This window comes from Catharus ustulatus, chromosome 4, assembly GCF_009819885.2.
Source record: "Catharus ustulatus isolate bCatUst1 chromosome 4, bCatUst1.pri.v2, whole genome shotgun sequence".
Lineage (NCBI taxonomy): Eukaryota > Metazoa > Chordata > Aves > Passeriformes > Turdidae > Catharus > Catharus ustulatus.
The window spans coordinates 56732626-56753799 of NC_046224.1; the positions used below are offsets into that span (position 1 = coordinate 56732626).

A 21174-nucleotide genomic window follows, 5' to 3' on the forward strand; every position below is an offset into this window, starting at 1 on the left:
CCCATGGAAGTGCATACCTGACTTCTGACAAGGCTTGTACAGCCTCACTTTCATTTCTGCAATATGATTAATGGTACCTCTGAAATACTGAATTTGGAAGAATGGCTTACCAACTATATTATTTACGCTAAATAACAATTTCCAGGTCATTTCCCATTTCCCACATTCCATTACTCTGCTGACAAAAAAAATCTTCGCATCAAGTTGTATCCAACTTGTATGTTTAGCTTTTAGAAGTATAGCAAAAGTGCAAATAGAGGAATTGATTTTATTTTCAAAAGGCTCTGCAGATGACAGCTCCCAGTCCTGTTTGAAGTAAGTGACAAAAAGCCTAATGACTATGGGAGAGGCAGAGGTGCTTAACAACTTTGGTGGGGTTTGGATCATTAACAATAATTGAAGGTAGGAGTCCAGGCCAAGTTCTGCCCTCAAATCAGACCAATTAAAGACTGAGACATTCAACTAGAGAGACATTTTCATCAGTTGAGCTTGGTTGCATTAGTTATTACTGGTATGGTTTTTCACCTCACTCCAGTACATTCCAGAGGAAAACATGTGCTTACCAACCATTTCATCTGAAGATTAGGAAACAAAAGATTTTTTTTTTCTTTTTATGTTGTATTGCATGGCTTTTGAGGTTACCTTGAATGCAGCAATGCAGTGTAGGCTGAGTAATGCCATCACCAGCACCAGGAACACTGTGGCTAAGTTCCTCACATCCCAGATGGACTCGACCAAAGGGATGCTGCCGACCTGCCAGTCATAGCACAGGGTGATGGGTGCCAGCAGGAGCCACGCATTGAAGGCCAGAAGGTAGGAATAAGTTAAAAACCTGCAAATGAAAACAGGAATGTAACACACAGAATGACTGACAGCACAGAAAACATTTCCTTCTGGCATTCACCACATACCACACGGGAGGAGGAAACAACAACTAAAACCTGATCAACAACACTGCACCAACCAGCAGCACCACACCTCTCTGCCAACAGAGATGCTGCCATAGGTGAGGGGCACTTTAACAGGTCCTTTGAAGAAATAACAAAGGATCAGTAATATTTACAAGGTTTCTATGCACCAGCCTTTGGAAAACGAACAGAACTTCAGCTGCCATTTGAATGTCAGATTTTTTAAGTGACTTCCTGCCAGCTTGAACAATAAATGAATAACTACACAGGTACATACATATATATTGAACTTTTACACAGTTCACTGCATCATTGCAGCAATCTAAAATATCCCTCAAGCTGGGTTTACCTTACAATATAGGATTTTTTCTATCTGCACAACATGGAGTAAATAAAGTCAGACCCTTCTCTCTTTTCTCCTTGCAAATCAAGGCACAGGGAGAAAATACAGAAAAAAAGAAGGTCAGGGTGATTCTTAGCCAATCCCATTGCAGTTTCTTAGGACTAGGGCCAGATTGCATGAGATGTGCCACAGAAGTGATGGGAAGTAGGGATTTCAAATTGTTGTAATCTTCAATAATTGTTATTCTCAATAGAGAAGAAATTAATGGGGAATGGAAATGAGGAGCATGCTGCCCTCTGAGAAGTATGCAGGGCTTTCAAAGGATTGAAAAAGAACAGCATGTGTGCCCCTGGGTTAAAGAAAACAAGAAGAAAAAAAATCAAACCAGCATCCCTCTCTGCCCCAGGCTTTTACTTCTTGGCATCTACTCACCAAAATGTGCACCTAAAGTTGAAATACTTCTAAGTGCCAGAGACTGCAGATAGATTATTCCAGTAATTGTGAAGTCAACCAAGTAAAATTGTGACAGCCTTCAAAGAGACAAACCCATCCCTGGTTTGAAAATGGAAAAGTCCATATTGTACACAGCACCAAAAATGGCAAATACTCAAAAAAAGCAAAAAAATAACATTCTATACTGCATAGGATTTCTTCCATCTGAGCCTGCTTTGGCAGCTGTTATCACACCCAGTTGCCATGGTACCTTGCAGGTTTATTAAAATGGTAATAAAAGGATGGCAGAAATGTCAAGGCATGTAGACAGAGGATTGTCTCACTTGCCACTGACAAACATGCCCCTCTGTGGTCAAAATGCAGCCCCTTACAACAGCCCTTACAATGGATTTGTGGCAGAATGGTAAGACACTGAAGCTAAGTGTGACTCCAGGCAGGAAGTTTCCAGATGGGTGTTGGGCCCTAAATTTCTGTAAAAACACATTAAAATAACTACAAAGTCAGGATATCAGTTTCTCTTCTCATCCAAAAAACAAACATCTCCAGCAGCACAGTGACCCAAAAGAAAGGAGGCTTACTGAGTTGGAATGCTTCATTTTAAACAGCCACAGAGGCACGTTCTCATTTTCCCACAGATCTTTCTAAACTCCCAATTCTGCAAAGTGGAATATTCTCACATTTTTAAGTCATTTAATACACTTTATTTACATCCCCCACCCCCCCATCCCCGTTTTCTTCACCTTCCCCACCCTGAAGCACTAAAGAAAAGGGAAAGAAAGAAAATCCATCTTCTCTTAACAGAGGTAGCAATTAAAAAGCCAGTTCCTATTTCAGAGAGCATCCCTCAAAAATACAACCCAATTTTGCTCTAACTACTTTTAAAATTTTGATTGTTCACTCTTTCTAAAGAAACAAATGTGTTTTCTAGTCACCACCCCAATCTCTTCAGGCGCATGTTACAGAGAAACATAGCAACACAAAATCTGGTGAGATTTTATCACACCAAGGCACTTGTGACATTATGTGTGGCCTGACCCACCTCTGCTCAGCCACAATAAAACAGACTTCTCCATCAGCCTCAACACATCAGCTCAGAAAAGGCTGCCAGCCTTTATTTACAGCTACTTACTCCAAAGGCAAACTGAGATCCATTTCCAGCTTTCATGCTAAAACAAAAGCATGTCTATTTAGGTGAATCTGAATAATGCCGTGGCATATGACACCGTTACTACAAGTCTGTATATTTGACAGGATTTCCAGAAGCACTGAGTCAGTTTTGCGCTTGATGCTTTAGAAAAGCCCAGGTTTTGGAGGGAGTGTCCTTCTATGCCCTGGCATATAAATATTTTCAATAGGCATCACAATAGTCATACAAGTTTGCATGCAAACCACAGCACACACCAGAAAACCCTCCCCTGCTTACTCAGACTGGGCTGCTGGGTAGAAAGGAACAAGATGACATTTGGGATCTTTGCAAACTGCAGCATTACAATTAAGGACAGACTAGTTGCTTTTCTGCATCTTCACTGATAAGGCAGGAGCTGATACATCCTTACACAGCCCAGAATAAATAAGTAGTTTGCTATCATAACAAATTCAGTCCACTTAAATTAAGAGGTATTCAGAGTAGCCAGATCAGTGTGAGTTAATGCATTTCTGCTGGAAAGGTAGGACAAGCTGCTGTTGAAGATGGGAAGAAAACTCCAGCGACTCACTGATCAGGACAGGTTTGTAAACAAGTGTCTATTTTCAAGTGTTTGTGAGGTTTCAGCCTTCCTTGGGAGCCAAGAACACAACTTGCTGCCAGAGGCAGCTCCCAAAGGAGAAGCACAATTGCTTCATTCCACTATGGCAATAATTAGTCTTTAAATACTCTCTTCCAACAGCAGTGAAATATTTTAAAGCCTGTGACAATCATTAGCACCTGTGCAAAGTCAATTGGTTGGCCTCTGCAGACACCTTACTGGAGAACCCTAGGCCACATCTCCTGGCTGAGCCCAAGCTCCCTCATTAAATGTGCATGTGACATTAGCAGCCACTGTAATCACGATCCATGAAGGCACTGCCTGACTTTTGGAGGCATTTGTAAGCAGCAACAAAGACTTGAGCAGGCTGAGTCAAGCAAAAGTTTAGATATGCCTTCAGCATTGGTAACCTGTCCTTGAACATGATGGATGGCTGTATAAAATAAAGCACTTACAAACTATCGCTATTCTAGCTACTAGGAACAGAAAAATAACAGGATGCTAATAATAGTTACTGACAATCCAGTGCTGCTTTTTATTTATGGCTCTCAAAAGCATATGAAATGCCTTTCCATCTATGTGGTTCTTGTATTGCAAGCTAAGGAGAAAACTAAACAGAGGAGAAAGTTTGAAAGAAACCTCTTACCAAAGCTGACACCTCAAGGAACTAATTTGCAAATTTTGAAAAGACTTGAAGATTCTAAAATCACTCCAGGAGCTAATTACATTTCAGCAGCCTACCTGCAAATGGCAACGAGTATTTTCTTCTAATTAGTTGACTGAATAAACTACATTTGAAATTAATGATCTTCTTGATATTGCTGCAGGTGTCTGCTGGAATTCCAAGGGAGAAAAATTCCTGCCTGTAGCATCTCCCACTCTCTCAGTTAATCCCATGAAAATCAGAGTATTTATATATAATGCTTTGTATTTATGTATAGGTGAGGTCACTGGAAGATTCAGCCTCTTAACTGGCAAACTGTTTTCCCCTAGGCCAGGTAACAGCATTTGCATTGCAGCATTTTTTTTATTTGCAAATTGAACATGGAAATCCAAGTTTCAGTGGGTATGAAGCATTCCTTTCACTTCTCATCGTCTCTGGCATGCTCAGAAAAACACAGCTCCTCCTGTAGGTAGCCAGTGTTGTCATGGCAATCCAGTTTGTTTAGTTCTAAATTTTTTTAGTTTCAATATTCTGTTGCATGCTTTGAGACAAATACAGGATGACTCATATCTAGAACTTGTTGCAGAAAACATCTATTTGAACTGGTTGTTTCTGCTGAAAAAATGAACAAAAAGGGTACTATTCAAAGCCATAACCATACGACAAGAAAATACTTGAGGAATTGTCTGTTACCCATTGCTGTAACAGAGACCAACGAGCTTGGAAAAGCCCTCATCTCAACCTTGCCAAACCTAGGCAATCAGAGTGCAAGGAATGTGAGACTAGGTTAAAAAAACCAAACAAGATTTATAGAAATTTATGAGGCGTTTCCTGAGTTTTCTGATTTTGGAGCAGTATAAGCTTTCTCCCCACAGCACCCAGGGACTGAGATTATAGATTTCTTTCTAAAACTGTGTTACAAGAGTGATCACAAAGCTCTGACTATGTCCCACCAGAGCTGCATGGAAAAGTGGGTGGTCAGTGATCCTATTTTTTCTAAGTGCATATTGTCCTGCAACCTATCAGCCTCCCAGTTCTGGGACAACCCATCCCATTCCTGGCAGGCAACCCTACCCACAAAGACCCAGCAGGATACCCACCTGCAAGTGAAACCTCTCCCAGCACTGGGGAGGCAAACCATTCCCCTAGTTGGGGAAAAATGGACCTCTCTAGAAGGCAGGTAATAAGTGCACTTAACTAGTACTTGGGGAAAAAAGAAGGGGAGGTATGAGGCAGGTGAGGATCTGAAACAGAAGCAGGAATACAGTTTCTGCCCTTTCAGAAGTCACAGACGCTGATTATGCTCTTCTGACATGACCTGTACACTGCCAGGCACTCGGGAGGTTTCAGTTCACTATAAGGGTAAGAAGAGCTTTTTTATTAAGGAAAAGAGCTTCTCATTTGTATTAACAGCTGAACTGATTTCAGCTCAAGGCTCTCTTCATCCTCTTACAAAGCCCTAAACCCAAGTGTGTTTGACAAGTCACTTCACAATAATGTCCTCCTAGGACTCATGTGGCTGCAATTATAACCAGGTGGTGGTATTTCGGATATTGTCTTCAAATTGTATATATTTACACTCCCCCTAGGGAACTCCCAGTCCAGTCATACCTTCCCACACAAGTTTATTTTTCTGCTCTGTATATTCTCAGCCTAAACATTTTCTTTTCAGAGCCTTAGAAGAAAAAAAAATCCCACTCTGTCTATCCAGCTTGTTCAAAGATAGTGGAGTAAACTACACAAACAAGCAGCAGACAGACAAATTCCATTTAACATCCAAATGCGAGTGTAAGCTAGGCAGAAAATACTTGTAACTAGAAGTTTCATCAAACCTTTTGCATTTAGAGAAAAGAACTGCCAATCAGTAGAGGACAGTAGGAAAGACAGGGAATAGCAAGGTAATTCCTCTGGAAGGTGAGGAGTCCCTGGTGCTTGTGTGCACCAGGGACATGGGGAAAAGCAGACTGTGTTGTCTTCTACAGCTACACAGCCTGAAGAGCTTTAATCTGGAGAATGGCTGTCTCTCAGTTGTTTCAACTCCATGACTAAGAATCTGAAAAATACCAAATTCTTTAAGAGTAAAGACTTCGAAAGAGCCTGTGAGTCCCCAGTGAAACCCAAGCCTCCTGTCAGAATCTCAGTCCTGAAAAAACCTGGAATGGGTCTTGCACTGTTTTCCTTCTGCAAACCCCCATGTGCAGTGGGTCAGGACATGCCTTGTCACCGCACCTGATCCTCAGCTCCTCACTGACAACAGCACATTCCAGAGTCACACAGCCCAAATTCCCCAGCAGTGCACATCTGCTTCAGAAGAGGATCACTGAGGCAGCAACAGATGGAGGGTTCTGTGGACAGCCAGTGAGATCCCCAAGAAATTAAAAACTACGTCTGATAAACTCACTGGTATAATGCTTCTGAAAATGGCTCCTATTCCAGAGTATTATCCACCCATTGCTGGTGGGAGCCAAAGGGATGTTTTGGGCACACTGCTTTGCCTCAGAGACTGGCCACTCCCTACCCCTTCTGCATGGAAGTATTTTGGAAAGCAAAATGCTTTCCGGCCTGTGGGAGCCAATGGTCACTGCTTTGGCTGCAGCCTCTCTACTCCACAGGCAGACTCTGGCAGGGAAGGTTTGCTGTGCAAGCTTGCAGCGAGCACCACAGCCCATTACAATGCCTATCAAACCCCAGAGCAGCACTACCAGGATCTATTCATAACACCAAGAACACTTGTATGAGAGAGATGCTGAAATCCTTCCTGTGGCTCTGGGAGCACCACCTTCTCTGCAGTGTGGCCTTTGCTTTGGGACATCATCTTCCAGCCAGGCCTTCCCCCAGCTCCCACCACCCCCTGAAATAAAGACTGCAGTTTATGCTTAATGTATGGGCTGTCTGGCCCCTGGGTAGGCATGAGAGCAATTTTTACCAACACTGTTGTTCTCCCTTTTGCTAGAAGTGATCCCTGAATGCTGGGTGCCTGCAGGGATTATAGGTAGGGCTGAACTTAAAGACCTTTGAGCACATGATAGGAAGCACTGACAAACCAGGCAGAACTTCAGCATTCAGGTAGCGTGTGCAAGCCTGGCTGATTAAGAGCTGATATGTCACAGGGGTCTATTTTAATGCTATTTTCTAGCCTAAGGTCCATGAAAACTCCATATCAAAGTAGTTGCTACACTTGACTTCTATTTCCTTGGCAGAGCTGGCTGGCACAGGGACCCATTTTCCCAGCACAGGTCCATGGCTTGCCTCTCAGTAGTTCATTCCCTTTGAAGTTACAACTGGGATGATTAAATGCATTGCTCAGAAAACAGTCATAAATCTCTGTGAAAAGGATTATGTGCCAGTTTTTATGTATAAGCACTTCTTCAGCTTTCTGCAGCACTGAATTCTCATTTACCTGATTGAAACAGCAAAGCAATACAGAAAGCCAGCTTACAGAGAGAGCAGTTCAACCACAGGACAATGTTATCTCAAGGCAGTCCAAGTAGAAATGCATTAACTATTTAAGGAAGCACCACAAATAACCTGCTTCACGCCCAGGGTGATCAGCCACCAGAGATCACAAGGCAAATGCCAGCAGAAATTAGTACAACTTGACTCCCAAAGACATAGCTTTTTTTAAAAATGGACTTAGAAATTACAGGTAAGATTTAAGCTGTTTCACACAGCTTGAGACATGCTGCACAATGGATTTTTCCCTTGTCTTGCCAGTGTTGGTAATCAAATCTGTTTATCCAGAGGCCTCCTACTTCTTTCCCCTCAAGAAGGGCAGAAGAAAAAAAAAACATTGTGCAAAACATCTGAAGCATGTCAGCTCTCCACTCAACACGCTCCTAACTCTGGAGCTGCACTTTTGGTACACTGCTTACATAAAGGTGGGCAGCCCTCAAAACCTTTCTAGTTGCATTCTCCCTCAAATTCTGTCTGATACAAGCAAGAATGTTTGAACAGAGGTTTGGGATTGGTTTTTCTATCTGAAATGTTGCTTACCCATAGCAGATTTTGAGATCAAAGTCTATGTTCTTTAAGGAAAGGCCACTGGAGACAGTACATCCTGCAGTGCACAACAGCCTGGATGGACAGGCTTTCATGGCAGGGCTTAGGAGTAGCAGGATTTCCAACACCTTCATTTCTGCCTCCACTGAGAAAGGCAATGACGAACTCGTCTCATCTTCTCAGACCACCTTTGCCAGTCAACACAATGAAGGCCATGGAAATGTGGCTCTCATTTATGTCACTAAACTTTGAGGTGATTTGGAAAATTGCTTGTAATTTTAACAATCATTTAGTGAGCATGATGAACAGATGACTGTTTTTAAAGACTGAAAACTTGTCATTATTTTGGCATATTATGCCCTTCAATTGTTAAATAAATCATTATCTGTCTACTTTAATTTATACATTTGTGTTGTCCAAGATTGGATACAAGTTATATAGAACACACAGGCGTCTTCTAGGGCCAACTGAGCCACATCAAAGCAGTGACCAGAAGTTCATGCCAAGTAAAGCACATAAGATGATAATTTTCTCCCAGTTCTTAGGCTGGGGAGTTGGATGAGCTGGAGTTTCTGAGTTGGATGTGGCTTCTGCATATTTAGCAGTCTGGATTTCTTATTTCTACTTGGCAAATCTCTCTTTGAGCCTGCATAAACATTCAGCACACTCCTGGTATCCTGCAGGAAGAAGCTCCCTAGCTCAGCTATCTGCTGCAAGCCACTTCCTTGGCTTGCTTAGAACCTGTCTTCTCTGAGATTCATTTCATACACCCTAAGTTCTACATGCCCATCCTCCTCCACATAATCATGGATGCACAGACCTCTGACACCCCCAGTCCTGTAATGTACACTATATCAGGTCCAAGGGATCACAAATTCTGACCTCATAAGTCACTGCTTTTTCAGCCCCCTAACTTACAGCTAATGTTGGCCCCAATAAACCCTGCAAAAGTTAGAATGCTGTGTCAGGTTCATCCTGTGTCAGCCAAGACCCCAGCTCCAGATCTAACTTCATAAATTTCACAAAGACTGCCACACATCTCCAAAACAGTTTTTCTTTCTTTATTCCACTGTTATCAGCCTTCCTTCTAGTCCCACAGAGCTGGCCAAGCCTTAGGATAATTTTCAATTCCGTTGAAAACCATAACATTTACCCTGGCGAGACATGCACAAAAACCACATTTCCAACTCAAATAAAGACAACTCCTTGCAAACAGAAAACTCCCATTTGTGACCTAAATGATCTTCATAGCTACAAAACAACTTGCCCACTGCCTGAGAATAACCCTTGCTTCAACTGCAGCAATAATGTTACTAATCACTTCAAGAGCACTACCCAAAACTGATCCTTCTTTTAGTTTCTGGTGTCCACACCAAACTTAGCTCTTCCACTGCCTTCTTCCCAACTCAACCCAACTTGCAATTAACATCTTGGCTTCAGGGCTGTATCCTAATTACTGCCATCAAAACCTTGTTGAAGGCTTCCCACACCAGCTCTTCACATATTGCTGCTAACTGTAGCTGTCCACAGCTGAGGAATACAAACGCTCCTGTGGCCCTCCTCTGGATTCACTCCCACAGGTCCATGTGTTTCCTGTGCTAAGGACCCCAGAGCTGGATGTAGCACGCCAAGGAGGGGTCTCACCAGAGCAGAGTAAAGGGGCAGAACCATTTTCCTCAACCTTCCTGGAAACCACACCTATGCCACTTGAGCCTTGCCAGCTCCACCTGACATCCCAGTCAGACTGCAAGATAAAGTCTCAGGTGAGAGCTGTAGTTTAAGTCTGACAGAGGAGGAAGGAAAAGGTTTGTTGCCAATACAAGGGCTGTGGTCAAAAGGTGCATCACGGGCTGTCAGTTCAGAGATGGTCACTGTGGGTCTCAGGGTACCTGCAGGACTGACACTGAGACCTGCTGAAGGGATGGATTTCCTGAATGGAAGATAAAGCCTTCTGGGTAAATTGGCTAAAATAAGGATTAAGATCAAGCTCAGCAGAAGTGGAAGAACTGGGATAATTAAAGGGTTTTAGAATCCCTTCAGAACAGTAATACTGCTTTTTACTGGAATAGATTTCCTTAATTAGGTTTGGAGTAGGTAGGTGTTGCTGGACTGCAGGTGAAGCCGGGGCTGCTGCTGGGGCCAAGGAAGGACATCAGCCAGCAGCACTCTGACTTGTTTTTCCTAAGGCTGTTAATAAAATCCGCAGCGCCAGTGGTAAAAATAGTCACTGCTTCATACCCTGAGAATGACTTAGCTTTTGGGTTTAGAAAACCCTCCCCTGTCATTACAAGAGGCAAAGAGACAAACACGCAAAAGAACATGTGCAGCACAGAAGAGCTAACTGAAATTAGGCCAGGACCATTTGTGACTCAGTGACCCCCATAGCAGCATAAGCATATCAAAAAGGGACAGCAGCAAATCCTTCATGCTGTGCTGCACTGAGTCTGGTATTAATAACTCCACTAGAAACAAACGCGTCAGAGCTTTCCAAACAAGACAATGTGCTTCCTGGAAGCACTATTAGCCCTGATGATAATAGGACCTGTTGCTAAGTTACCATAAAGGTTCCCCAAATGAGATCCAGTCCAATTCTGCAGCAGATGTTGAGTAAGGATTGCTTGATCTTAACCTGTGTCTCAACTGCAATTTCACTGTTGGAATGAGGAGACAGCAAGGCCAGAACATGACACAGAGGAAGATTGCTCCCATTTTCATTTGAGACATCAGGAAATTCCTCCAGAAGGCTCCAAAGTGTCTTTCAGTAGCAGAACAGAGCAAACACTCATGCACATGGCCCCTTCACTGTTCAGTCACTGATATTACACCAAGAGGCATGGTCATCCCCTTTTTATACAAACCAGCTAAAGCCAAAACTCTGAATGTTTCCATCCCACATCTCAGGAACAGCCAGTTTTAAGATTTAGGATTATACCTCAATTACTGGGCTTTCCAGTCCTGTGCTTAGGCAACTAAACAATATTCTTTGGGCTTTGCATAAAAATAAGCACACAATTTTCAGTAAGAAAGTACCTGTAACACAAGGTACAGCAGGACCTACAATGTGCTTTGGGGTTCAAATAGTTCTGGTTGTTTTCTATTCCAGACAGAGCAATACCAAGAAGTAATTAAGATAACACAAGTTTTTTTCATTATCATCTGCAAACCATATTAGTGTAGGAAAATGTAACATCAAGACCATACTTTTCAAAATTTTTGTTTGACTGCTGTCATCATACCTGGTCAGTAAATATGGTGAGAATGAGGCTGGATTGTCCTGCTCTGAAAACATTGGCATGGAACCTCCCATTATCCAGAGGCGGAAATACAACACAAGGATCACCTTCAAAGAAGAACATCTCAGTTAGCAATGCACTACTAAGAAGAGCTAAGGCATCCAGCAAATGTTTTGTTGTGAAGCTCTCCATGTTGTGCAAAGTGAGTCAGCTCAGCACTTCAGGTAGAATTCAAGTTTGCCACCTTAGGGTGACAACCTGCCAACCCTCAGCACAGACAGCGCACTGGGACTGCGTGTCCCTCTTCCATGTCTGCATTACTGACAGCAGCTGACACATCTCAGTACCCACCACAAAGGCAGCATTCTGAAGGACAAATCTGTCACTCTGCTGCAGTGCAGACTGCAGAATTTTGCTATTGACCTCTCCCTAAATGCAGAGGGGAGAGTCATGGATGATGTCTTAAAAGTTCTTGTCATTTATCCGTGCTGGCATAGGTGTAAGGACAAGCTCCATCGGTGCTTCTCATGCTGTGCAATCCTAATCCCTGGAAGGATTTCTGCAAGCTGCCACTCCTTCACCTTTCTGGTAACCACTTGTCAAAGGACAAGCAAGGGGATCTGACTCCTAGCACAGCACAGGGAGCTGCACATGCAGAACATTCCCATGGAAGTGCTGTTTTCTCCTCTGCAACACGTTGAGTCCTGTGTGGAGCACATCAAGCCGTTTTTCTTATGACTCTTACTGAGCCCTGCATTGGCATTAACAGCATGTCACTGACAAGGCAGCCTATTGCCACAGAATCCCATGTATTTAGGACAGGAAATACCTGCAGATGATTACATGGTTGCAAGGGCAACCACTATAAATCAAAAGAACGTTTGAAGCGCAAACACAGTAATGTTCTTGTTTCTGCCCAGCTGAAGTTTTCTAGACTAATTCCCCAGACTAACTTTGTATTAAGATCTACCATCTGAGCTGTCTGATCTTTTGGGATACCACTATGCATTGTTCATTTTCATCAAATACCCAGAAAGTCCATTCATACTTACATAGCTTATCACCAAAGCAGCTCTCTTTAAAAAAGGCCTTGCAGTATACAAGAAATTCTGGCTGTTCTTTGCAGTCAGGTAGCTGAAATATAAGAAAACAAATGTGTGTTGAAGTACTTTGGAAATTAACTCATTCTTCAAGTGGAGAAAAATGTGTACATTGATTTAACCACCCTAAATGCAATAATAATGACATCTCTCCTACTCTTCAAAGGCCTTTCCACAGAAGTAAAATATTGAGACTAGTTCAAGTAATACACACTATAATACATTTCAGTTGTGCCATCAAAATCTGGTTATGGTGTGTTTGTTGGTTTGTTTTTTGTTGGTGTTGGTTTGTTTTTTTAATTTTCAATTAACCCCTTAATCCTCAGAAAAATCCCAGGTGTGTCTCAGTGAGATTGCTGTCTCCAGACTCCCAGAAGACTACACAGAGACATATTTTTAAAAGGTGACTCAAACAGAGCAATTCAATTTTAGACAGTGATTAAAAAGCAAAAACTCCTTGTTCCCAGCTCTCTGCTCAGTCTCCAGAGAGGAGAATAACTATCTAGCAGAACTGATTCTAAGCATTTTTGGGAGTGTATTTCACACGTTTAAGTTTCATCACAAGTCTGCTGACAAAGTGCTATGATAATTAATTGCACAGAGGCAAACACACAGGTGGTTTACTGTTGTAGGAATGTTCATAAAACCCTTCCTGTTTCTCAATGAGTAAAATGAAACTGTATTTGGAGCCAAAACTATGCATTTATTTTAATATAGAGTAGAAGTACTTGCCAAAGTCTAAGGAACTTTCTTAATATATAAACAGTGCCATAACCATGACATAAATTTCATTATAATTCCATTTCCATTGAACCTTACAGATGCTCCATCATTGTAATAAAGCAATGACAAAAAGAAATACAGAAGAGACAACAGAAATATTTTAAGCACATAGTAGGTAAAACTATTGAAAAAAAATGACAACTTATTGTAAGAAGTTATAAATATCAAGTAAACAAAATAAATTCAGAAGGAAAACGCTTGCAGGTTCTTCTATATAACATACAGTCGGTATCAGGATACTCTATTTAAATGATTTACCAAAACTGCAGTTTGTATTGCAACACCTTCAAGCAAGCTACCTGTCCAAGCACGAAATCCTCATATTTTTTTCCTGTAAACATTGAGCATATAAAACACATCTTATTTCCTCTCCAAATTCCTTAACACAGTCTATCATCTGATTGCTTCCACCCTTCAAGTCTTTGAAAAAACAAACTGAAGCACTTCCTAATGCAGCCAAGAGTCTTTAATACCTGGGGTTTTGTTCAAATTTTCTATAGTAGGAAGTTTGCAAGCCTGGTCACCATGGTGAGATGAAGAAAAGATTACACTGCAGAAAAAAAGCACCAGGGCAAAGCCAGCAAGAAACAGAGGCAGCATTTACCAAGATGAAAGAAGTACATCTGGATGCTCTGTACAAAGGAACTGCTCTTCAGAAAACTTTCCTAAGTGCCATGCCTAAAACTAAGGAACTAAACCACACAGCACAGAGCAAGCCAGACAACTTTCAGTCTTTGGAGCCTACTTATTGTGAAATGTTGACATTTAAGCACCAAACCTGACTTAAATGTCAGACTAGTCTTCAAGGGCTGAACGCCTCCAAGTGCAAAGTTTCTTGAGTTCCCACTGATTTTAATCAGGCTGCAGCAAGTACAAGGGAGATGAAACTAAGCCTTCAGCTTTGTCTCCCCATGAAAGGTCAGGTTGGCCTTCAAGTTCTCACCATGGCTCGGCTCCAAAGCCCACCAGAACCAAAGGGAAAGCCTCTCACTGACTTTAACAGCATTTGGACCAAACCCCAGGCTTTTGTCCCCTACTGGAACCCTTTATGAAGCTCAACCCCCTTATGATTTGCAGCAGGAAGTGTTTGGTTGCACTTTGTTTACATTTTTATGTGTGGAGAGAGGAGGGCCCTCTATTCATCACACTGTCTGACTCTTTTCAAGAACCTGTTTTCACTCGCTTTTACTTTTAACTCTCTGCAACACTTTAGGCAGGAATTTTCCATTACAAATGTTTGCTTTAGGTAGAATTATTCTGGGAAAAGATCAACTAGAACAGTTCAGTTCTTTCCCCAAGGTTTCAATTACAGACAGAGGAGCACTTTTATCAGTGTCAAGAAGTCTGCCAACTTCATCCTTGAGAAGCAGTATCACCTCCCACCAGTGACCCAAAACTTATTATCTCCAGGCCCTGAGTTTGCTCTCTTCCAGAGAAGCCACCCACGGTCACGTAATGAAAAGTTCAATTAAGAAGTGAAACTTTTCCATTTTGAGAAAGCTGCTGTCCTGAAGTCTGTCTGGAAACCACAAAAGGTAACATGATTCAATGCTCAGCAAGCCTGCTCTCCACCCATCAGATTGACCTGCAGGAGTGCCACAAAGGGACATAAGTCACACTCAATGCCTCAGAGCTTTAGAAGAACACCCTGCCTTTCCAGAGCACCTTATTGGGCTCCATTTGCGTCAGGGAAAGTAGCTAGTAAAACTAGCTATCCCACATCTGGTGCAGGTGAAAGAACAACACGCCGTTTGTGTCTTAAAACTAAATGAACTGCAAATGAGAACTGGATGAGGAAGTTTGCTGAATGTGAAATGCAGTACCTTTTACATTTTACAAATTGCAGCAGCTTTTTCCATGTAAAATCTCAGCTCGCAAACATATCTAAGGTTACACTGAACTTCGCTCAGACAACTTTAAGATCAGCCAAAGCTCTTAATTTTGTCTTTAGCTAGGAGAAGCAATGAAATTACTATTTTAACAGTTAAACTGTTTTATACCCCTTTTTAACAGCTGTCTTGTAAAAAGTCATTTACAGGTCAGATTTCCATGCATTTGCCAACCTCTCCAGGCTGCCAAACATCCCTCAGTTCATGGAAACCACTCCCTATCACCTGCTCCACCCCAACCAGCACAATTGCGGTGTCAAAAACATGCCAAAACACACACATGCATTCACTCCCACTTGAGAGCGGGTGTGGAACATAGTTAGGGAAAGCATGCTGGTGGTAGCCCCACACAGCAATATGCTACCTCTATAGTATGTGAACATTTCAAGGTGTGGGCCTTCCAGACCTTCCCAAGAAAATTATAAAACTAGAGGAGAAAATCCAGATCCTCAGGTTAGCTAAAAAAGTGTAAAAAGAGCCCATTTGGGCAGAGGTTCCACTTCTGCTTCGTGCCAGCTATCCCACAAAACAACCCAGCATGTAATTGCCTGCTTGCTATCTTTTAAAAGCCTTTCAGGAATATTTCCCAAAGCAACCAGAATCACAACAAACAATAAATCCAAGGAAAGCTTAATAATGCAGGGACTTCCCTCGCACAGTTCGAGCAGAGGCCAGGACAGATATTTGGCAGTCCCAGCTTCCTGAAAAGCATGGCTCATCCTGGAATCAGTTACATCATCAGGACACTACGAGGTTTTATAATTGAAGACAGCAGGGTAGGTGGCCCAGTAAAATTCAATATGGTGCAGTTTACAAGAACATACACTTTGCTGGTACCAGATGGACTCTGGGTTAATCAAAACAAACTTCCCTAAGAAGCAGGCAGCTTTTTTAATTTGCCTGTGCCATTGGAGGCACCTTGAGCTCACAGAACAGTGTCGGGCAGCTCCTCAGCTGCTGTTCATTGCTACGGCTCTGTGAGCTATTGCAGACCACTGTTGGAAACAGGTTTATCCCACACTGCAGCTGACTCAGCTCTGGCATAAAACATGAGCTTGCTCTGTGCTCTCTTTGAAGGCTTTCTCAAGGGAAGCAAATAAACAATTAAGATCTGTAATGGACTCTCCATCAGGAATGTCTAAAAGACCAATATAAGTATGCAGCACAGCAAGTGTTGGTATATCAAGAGATTGTTTTGGCCAGGTCACTTCACTCTGAGAGGATCATTGCTGTCATTTATATTCTTCTTAGGAAACAGATCCATCTCCCAGCAACCACCAGAGTTTTGAACTAGCATTTTCAAGCCCCTAATACTACAGGAAGATACTGGAAGGATGAATAAAAAATGAAGGCTGTTCTCTTATTCCTGACTATTGATAACAGTAAGACACCTCTAATCAAGAACATTTTTAAACTTAGAAGGGGCTATTTTAAGTGCATGTCAAAGCTTTAGGTCATTGATAAATGCACACCTAATCCTAAATCAGCTTGACAGACTCCCCTGTTGAGAATAAGCAAGTTTTACAGGAGCCATATGCTGTCTATAGAGACCATGTTACTTTTCCTACTTAAAGAGGACTTCCTTATCATATGTCCAGACAGCTGCATCTAATATTGGAGAAGTATCTTTTCCATCTAGCTCAGCCTCTAAACCTCCTTGATGACAGTCCTTGAAGAGAAAGTGTGTGTATGTGATATCCCAGGGAGAAAACAAGAATAAAAATCCATCATGGAGTAAAAAGAACTGATTTTTTTTTTTAATCAATATATTCTACCACGTCTGGGTATTTAACTTGCTTAAAGTACTTGTCAATTCAGGGAAATAAAATACCAGTCATAGTTGCAGGTTTTGCAAGCGAGAAGAAAAGCCCTCCTGTTCCTTCTTTATGAGTAGTCTTGACCTTCCCCACAGCATGTGTGTGGCATCTTTGCTCCTTATCTCCCTGGAGAGCCTTAAGCCTCAGCTACCACTACCCACGCAGACCTAGATGCATAAACACACACAATCAGGAGCAGTTTTACAGACCCTTTTGGGAGCCATGGAGAAGTTTTATGAAAGTCACAACTGTTTTAACTCATTTTCACTGATAATGTCATGTATTCTTTGTGTACGTTTTCAATTGTGACTGTATTTGGAATTCTCGCTGTTTATTGGCTTTTTGGGGAAAGCAAGGGCAGGGTGCACACAGCAGAGAAGGTGATCCCACTCATGGCTTTTCCTTATTCTCTGTGGCAGCACATACTTCATTCTGTGTGGGATGAAAGTAGAGGAAGAAAACTGGGAGGAACAGGGAGAGGAGGAGAGGGAGGCACAGTAAGGGATCAGGAACAGAAAGAGAAAAAAGGAAAGTAGCAAAATGCACTTAACAGATCAAAGATGTGACTGAGAACATGAAAAAGGGGTTTCTCTTCATACCAGACATTCCACCAATTTGAGGAGGAGACAAAGTGGAGGAGGGCTAGCAGAAAAAATAAGACCTCATCGAAGTCTGGCTGCCAAATCCCAGGAAACCAAATCACCAAGCCTCCAGTTGAAAGCTTCCATCAACTTCAGCCATTTTATTTTCTCTGCATCACACACACGAGGCATAGGCTCATTTCTCCCTGTCCTAGCCCACTGAAGGGCTCCTATAGACATATTTCAAGTAACTGCACTATAAGCAGCACTGACAGCAGCTTTGGCTGCTCCCTACATTGAGCTACAAATCCCTATTTACAGCTGCTTGTGCTTTTGACAAGCTTTATTCATTCACACTGAAAATTTTCTCTTCCAGAAGTTTATGTTAAGCCAAAACTGTTTTCTTCCTCAAAGGCACCAGGTAAAACAACTCGGCTTTTTCTGAAGAAGCAACCAGAGAGATTTGCCCATGCTGACAACGTTCTGAAACCACTTTACTGGGAAAAATCAGTGGTTCCAGTCTGGAACAGGGATTTGTTGTTTAGTAGAAGGACTGCAGAGATGCTGCTGATTTTGATTTCAGTGACAACTGACTGTTTCTGGGCATGTGACAAGTCACTGGGAAAAGATCTTTATTTGCAGTGCTCACTGTAGCAATTCGCCAGCGTCTCCAGCCCTACCAAACACCATCCAGAAGGAACAGCATCAGACTCTCCCTGCATTGTTCCTGCAGAGCCATTGAGATAGGAAACTCTCTCTCCTGCAATGCCTGTATCCAGCCTGGAGACCACTTGCTTGGACTGCAGAGGGCTGAAGACGTGTCTGAGGAAAAGGCTATGTATGTGTTACAAGGAAGAAGGGGATAAAGGGAGAAGAAAGGAAGGCAGGCAGAAAGAGGAAATGGAGGGGGAAAGAAGATGAGCCAGGAAAATATATAGGCAATATTCAGACCTCTACTGCTGTCAAAGATCCAGTGGCAGTATCACAAAAAATCTGCTACCACTGGAGCTCCATTCACTGGTGTCCCCAGTGAGCACTCAGGAGCTGGACTGAAGCACAGCACACAGGAAAACCCCTGCTTTCCCCAGGGCAGCTCCACTTGCAAAAGCAGCTGTGCTTTCCCTGAACCAGCCTAGCAGGAGCAGATGAACCCAAAACCACAGAGGACTCCAACAGACTGACTGCTGCCTTTGTGGCTGTGCAGGGAAGCTCTGGCAGCACTGGAATACAGCCACCCCCAAAGTACAGCACCACATCCATGGACCACACTCACTCTGCATGCCCAGGCTTGGTAAAGGGGCTGCTTGCACAGGCAGGGAGCACATGGTCTGCACGGCATCTAAAACACTCCCTAATCACAAAAAAACCTATCTTGACAGCTTTTATGTGAAGAAAGGAGGAGGTTATCCTCCTCTCATGCACAAGGTTCAGTTATCCTGAGTATAAATTATTGAGGTGTCCCTGGGAATCAAGTGTCCCAGTAAAAATTTACAAACAAGCCATAAAAGATGTGAAAGCCTGCTGCCTTGCTTTGATGCTCTCTGTAAAGGGTTTCATGTCACTAAACACACACTGGTCCAGCTAGTCTGTTAATTTACAGAAGGTACCATGGTGGCTTTAACATTATATATGTCCAATTAGGGAATTAAGGATCTAACTTTTTGCTGTTGGCTTTGGCAAGGATGCCAACAAGCAAACTTTAAAAACAACCAATAAACAAACAAAAAAAATGTGGAGAAAGGGCACAGAAATCAATGTCTGTGAGACTGTCACTGGTCTTGGTGATCCTCCTTTCTACTTCATGCATCATCCCTAAAGGCACTGATAGGCACTGATAGGAAGCACAGGGCTAGGTAAGAGTCAGCTGGTCCCAATCCCAAACCTGAAACAACTTTTCAAGGAATTTAAAACATTTTACTGGTACAGAGTTTGACTTGAGGAAGAAGGGGAAGAAAGAAAACTTTTACAGGCAAAGCTGCTCTCAATCAGGGCAATTGCTCAGTTGTGAGTTGTTGGGGTTTTTTTCTTAAATATGTCTGCTCAATTGAATTATATGTCATCATTTAGAGTTGGGTCATCCCCCCAAGAAAACCTTTTAGAAATGCTTGGAGAGGCACATAATGTTTTAGTTGTGAGCATTTCTGGTAAATCAAGTAGAAGGGGAAGCGAAAGTCTGGTTTCAGAAGGAAGTATGGGCAGAACTGCAGGGAGATCACCTGAACCACTGGGAAATGTAGCCTGAAGAGTATTGCATTATTTCCAAACCTACTTGTTTGGATTTTGTAAAAAATCTTACATAATTTACTTGTAATCTGAAACTGCTTGAAAAATGCAATTTAAATTCGTATTTTGCACTTAATTGGGGGGAGAGAATCAAGCATCCACAGTTTCAATCCTTGACTTTGAGAAACCAGGATGAAGAGAGAAGCAGTCCTCACACTGCATTGATGGGGAGGAGGACTGTGGACCTTCAGGACAGTAAGACAAAGTGTGTAAGGGGAGATTGATCCCTTTTCAAAAAACTTTTCCCATCCTTCAGCTACTTTAAACACTGCTTACTGCATGCCAGTACTAAATACTTCATGAAGAAGGTATTTCCTTTCCAGAATACTCTTAATCTGACATTTTCTCTACCCCTTCTCTGTCTCTTTGCTTCTGTCAGATTAAATAAAGCAATCCGGAAATATGCCAAAGTCATCTCTAGATACAAAATAAATGGTAAAAAACTCCAACCTTCCTCACTCTTTTTTCTTAGGAAAAAGTCTGCTATTTTTAACATCCTCAAAAATAACTTGTTCTTTTTAAATGTGAATGACATGAGTCTGTTAGCAATATAGTGAAGAATCAAAATAACATTCTTCAGAGCTGATAACCCTTCAGAGAAACTTTTTGATGTTTGCAATCAAATGCAAGTCAATGCCAAAGTTATACTGCAACACAGAGAGAATCTGAAAGAAAACAATTCAAAAATTGGCAGCCAATTACTTCTTTTGTCAGCAGCCCTGTAAGTAAACTGTGCCGTGCTATTACTGTTGGCATGGAATACCAAACACTAGACTTCCAACAACTTTTATCTCTGTTGCTTTTCCGCACAAACATCTACAAATCCTTAAATTCTTCAAATTAAAAATGGACTGGTTCTTTCATCACATACACTTGTGGTTCAGTTACGATAGGGTTCATCTGTGAAAAATAAAAATTAAAATCTGCAATAGCCGGTAAAGATTAGTGGCTTACTTTAAATGGATTTCCTCTGCAAAGCTATTCTTTATATCTCATCTAAACAGATAATAAATGGTAAAAGCCAAAAAGCACATCAATAAAAAAATAATTCTTGGCAGAATTATAAAAAATAATTTAATTTTATCCTATTTTGACCACGATTCAGTCTCATCTACTGCCAGAAAAATAAAACCACAAACGTTCCAGTCTTCTTTAAGGCACTAAGATACATTCACTTTGAACTGCTATGGCAACTTTCAAAAAACAAGCAGTAGCAAGACAACAACACGGTTTTGTAGTCCCCATTTCCACAGAAGTGGGCTTAAATTCTGAAATTTAAAAGCCTGGCAAGCATGAAAGATCCTGCACAGTTTCTCACGAAAGTTTATGGAATATTGTGCTCAGCCAAAAATACGAGCAGCTTCTGCCTTGGGGAT

The 21174-nt window shown here is 42.0% G+C and overlaps 1 protein-coding gene across 1 annotated transcript in view; it reads right to left on the minus strand.

Annotated features, from left to right (window-relative positions):
• TMTC1 (transmembrane O-mannosyltransferase targeting cadherins 1) overlaps positions 1-21174 on the minus strand; it is a 135433-nt gene that overhangs the window by 71285 nt on the left and 42974 nt on the right. Inside the window, exons 6-8 of the mRNA XM_033058459.2 lie at positions 12398-12479; positions 11349-11452; positions 643-832 (exon numbers count right to left, since the gene is read on the minus strand). Coding sequence (XP_032914350.1) covers positions 643-832; positions 11349-11452; positions 12398-12479 — 376 coding nt within the window. The remainder of the gene's footprint in view (positions 1-642; positions 833-11348; positions 11453-12397; positions 12480-21174) is intronic.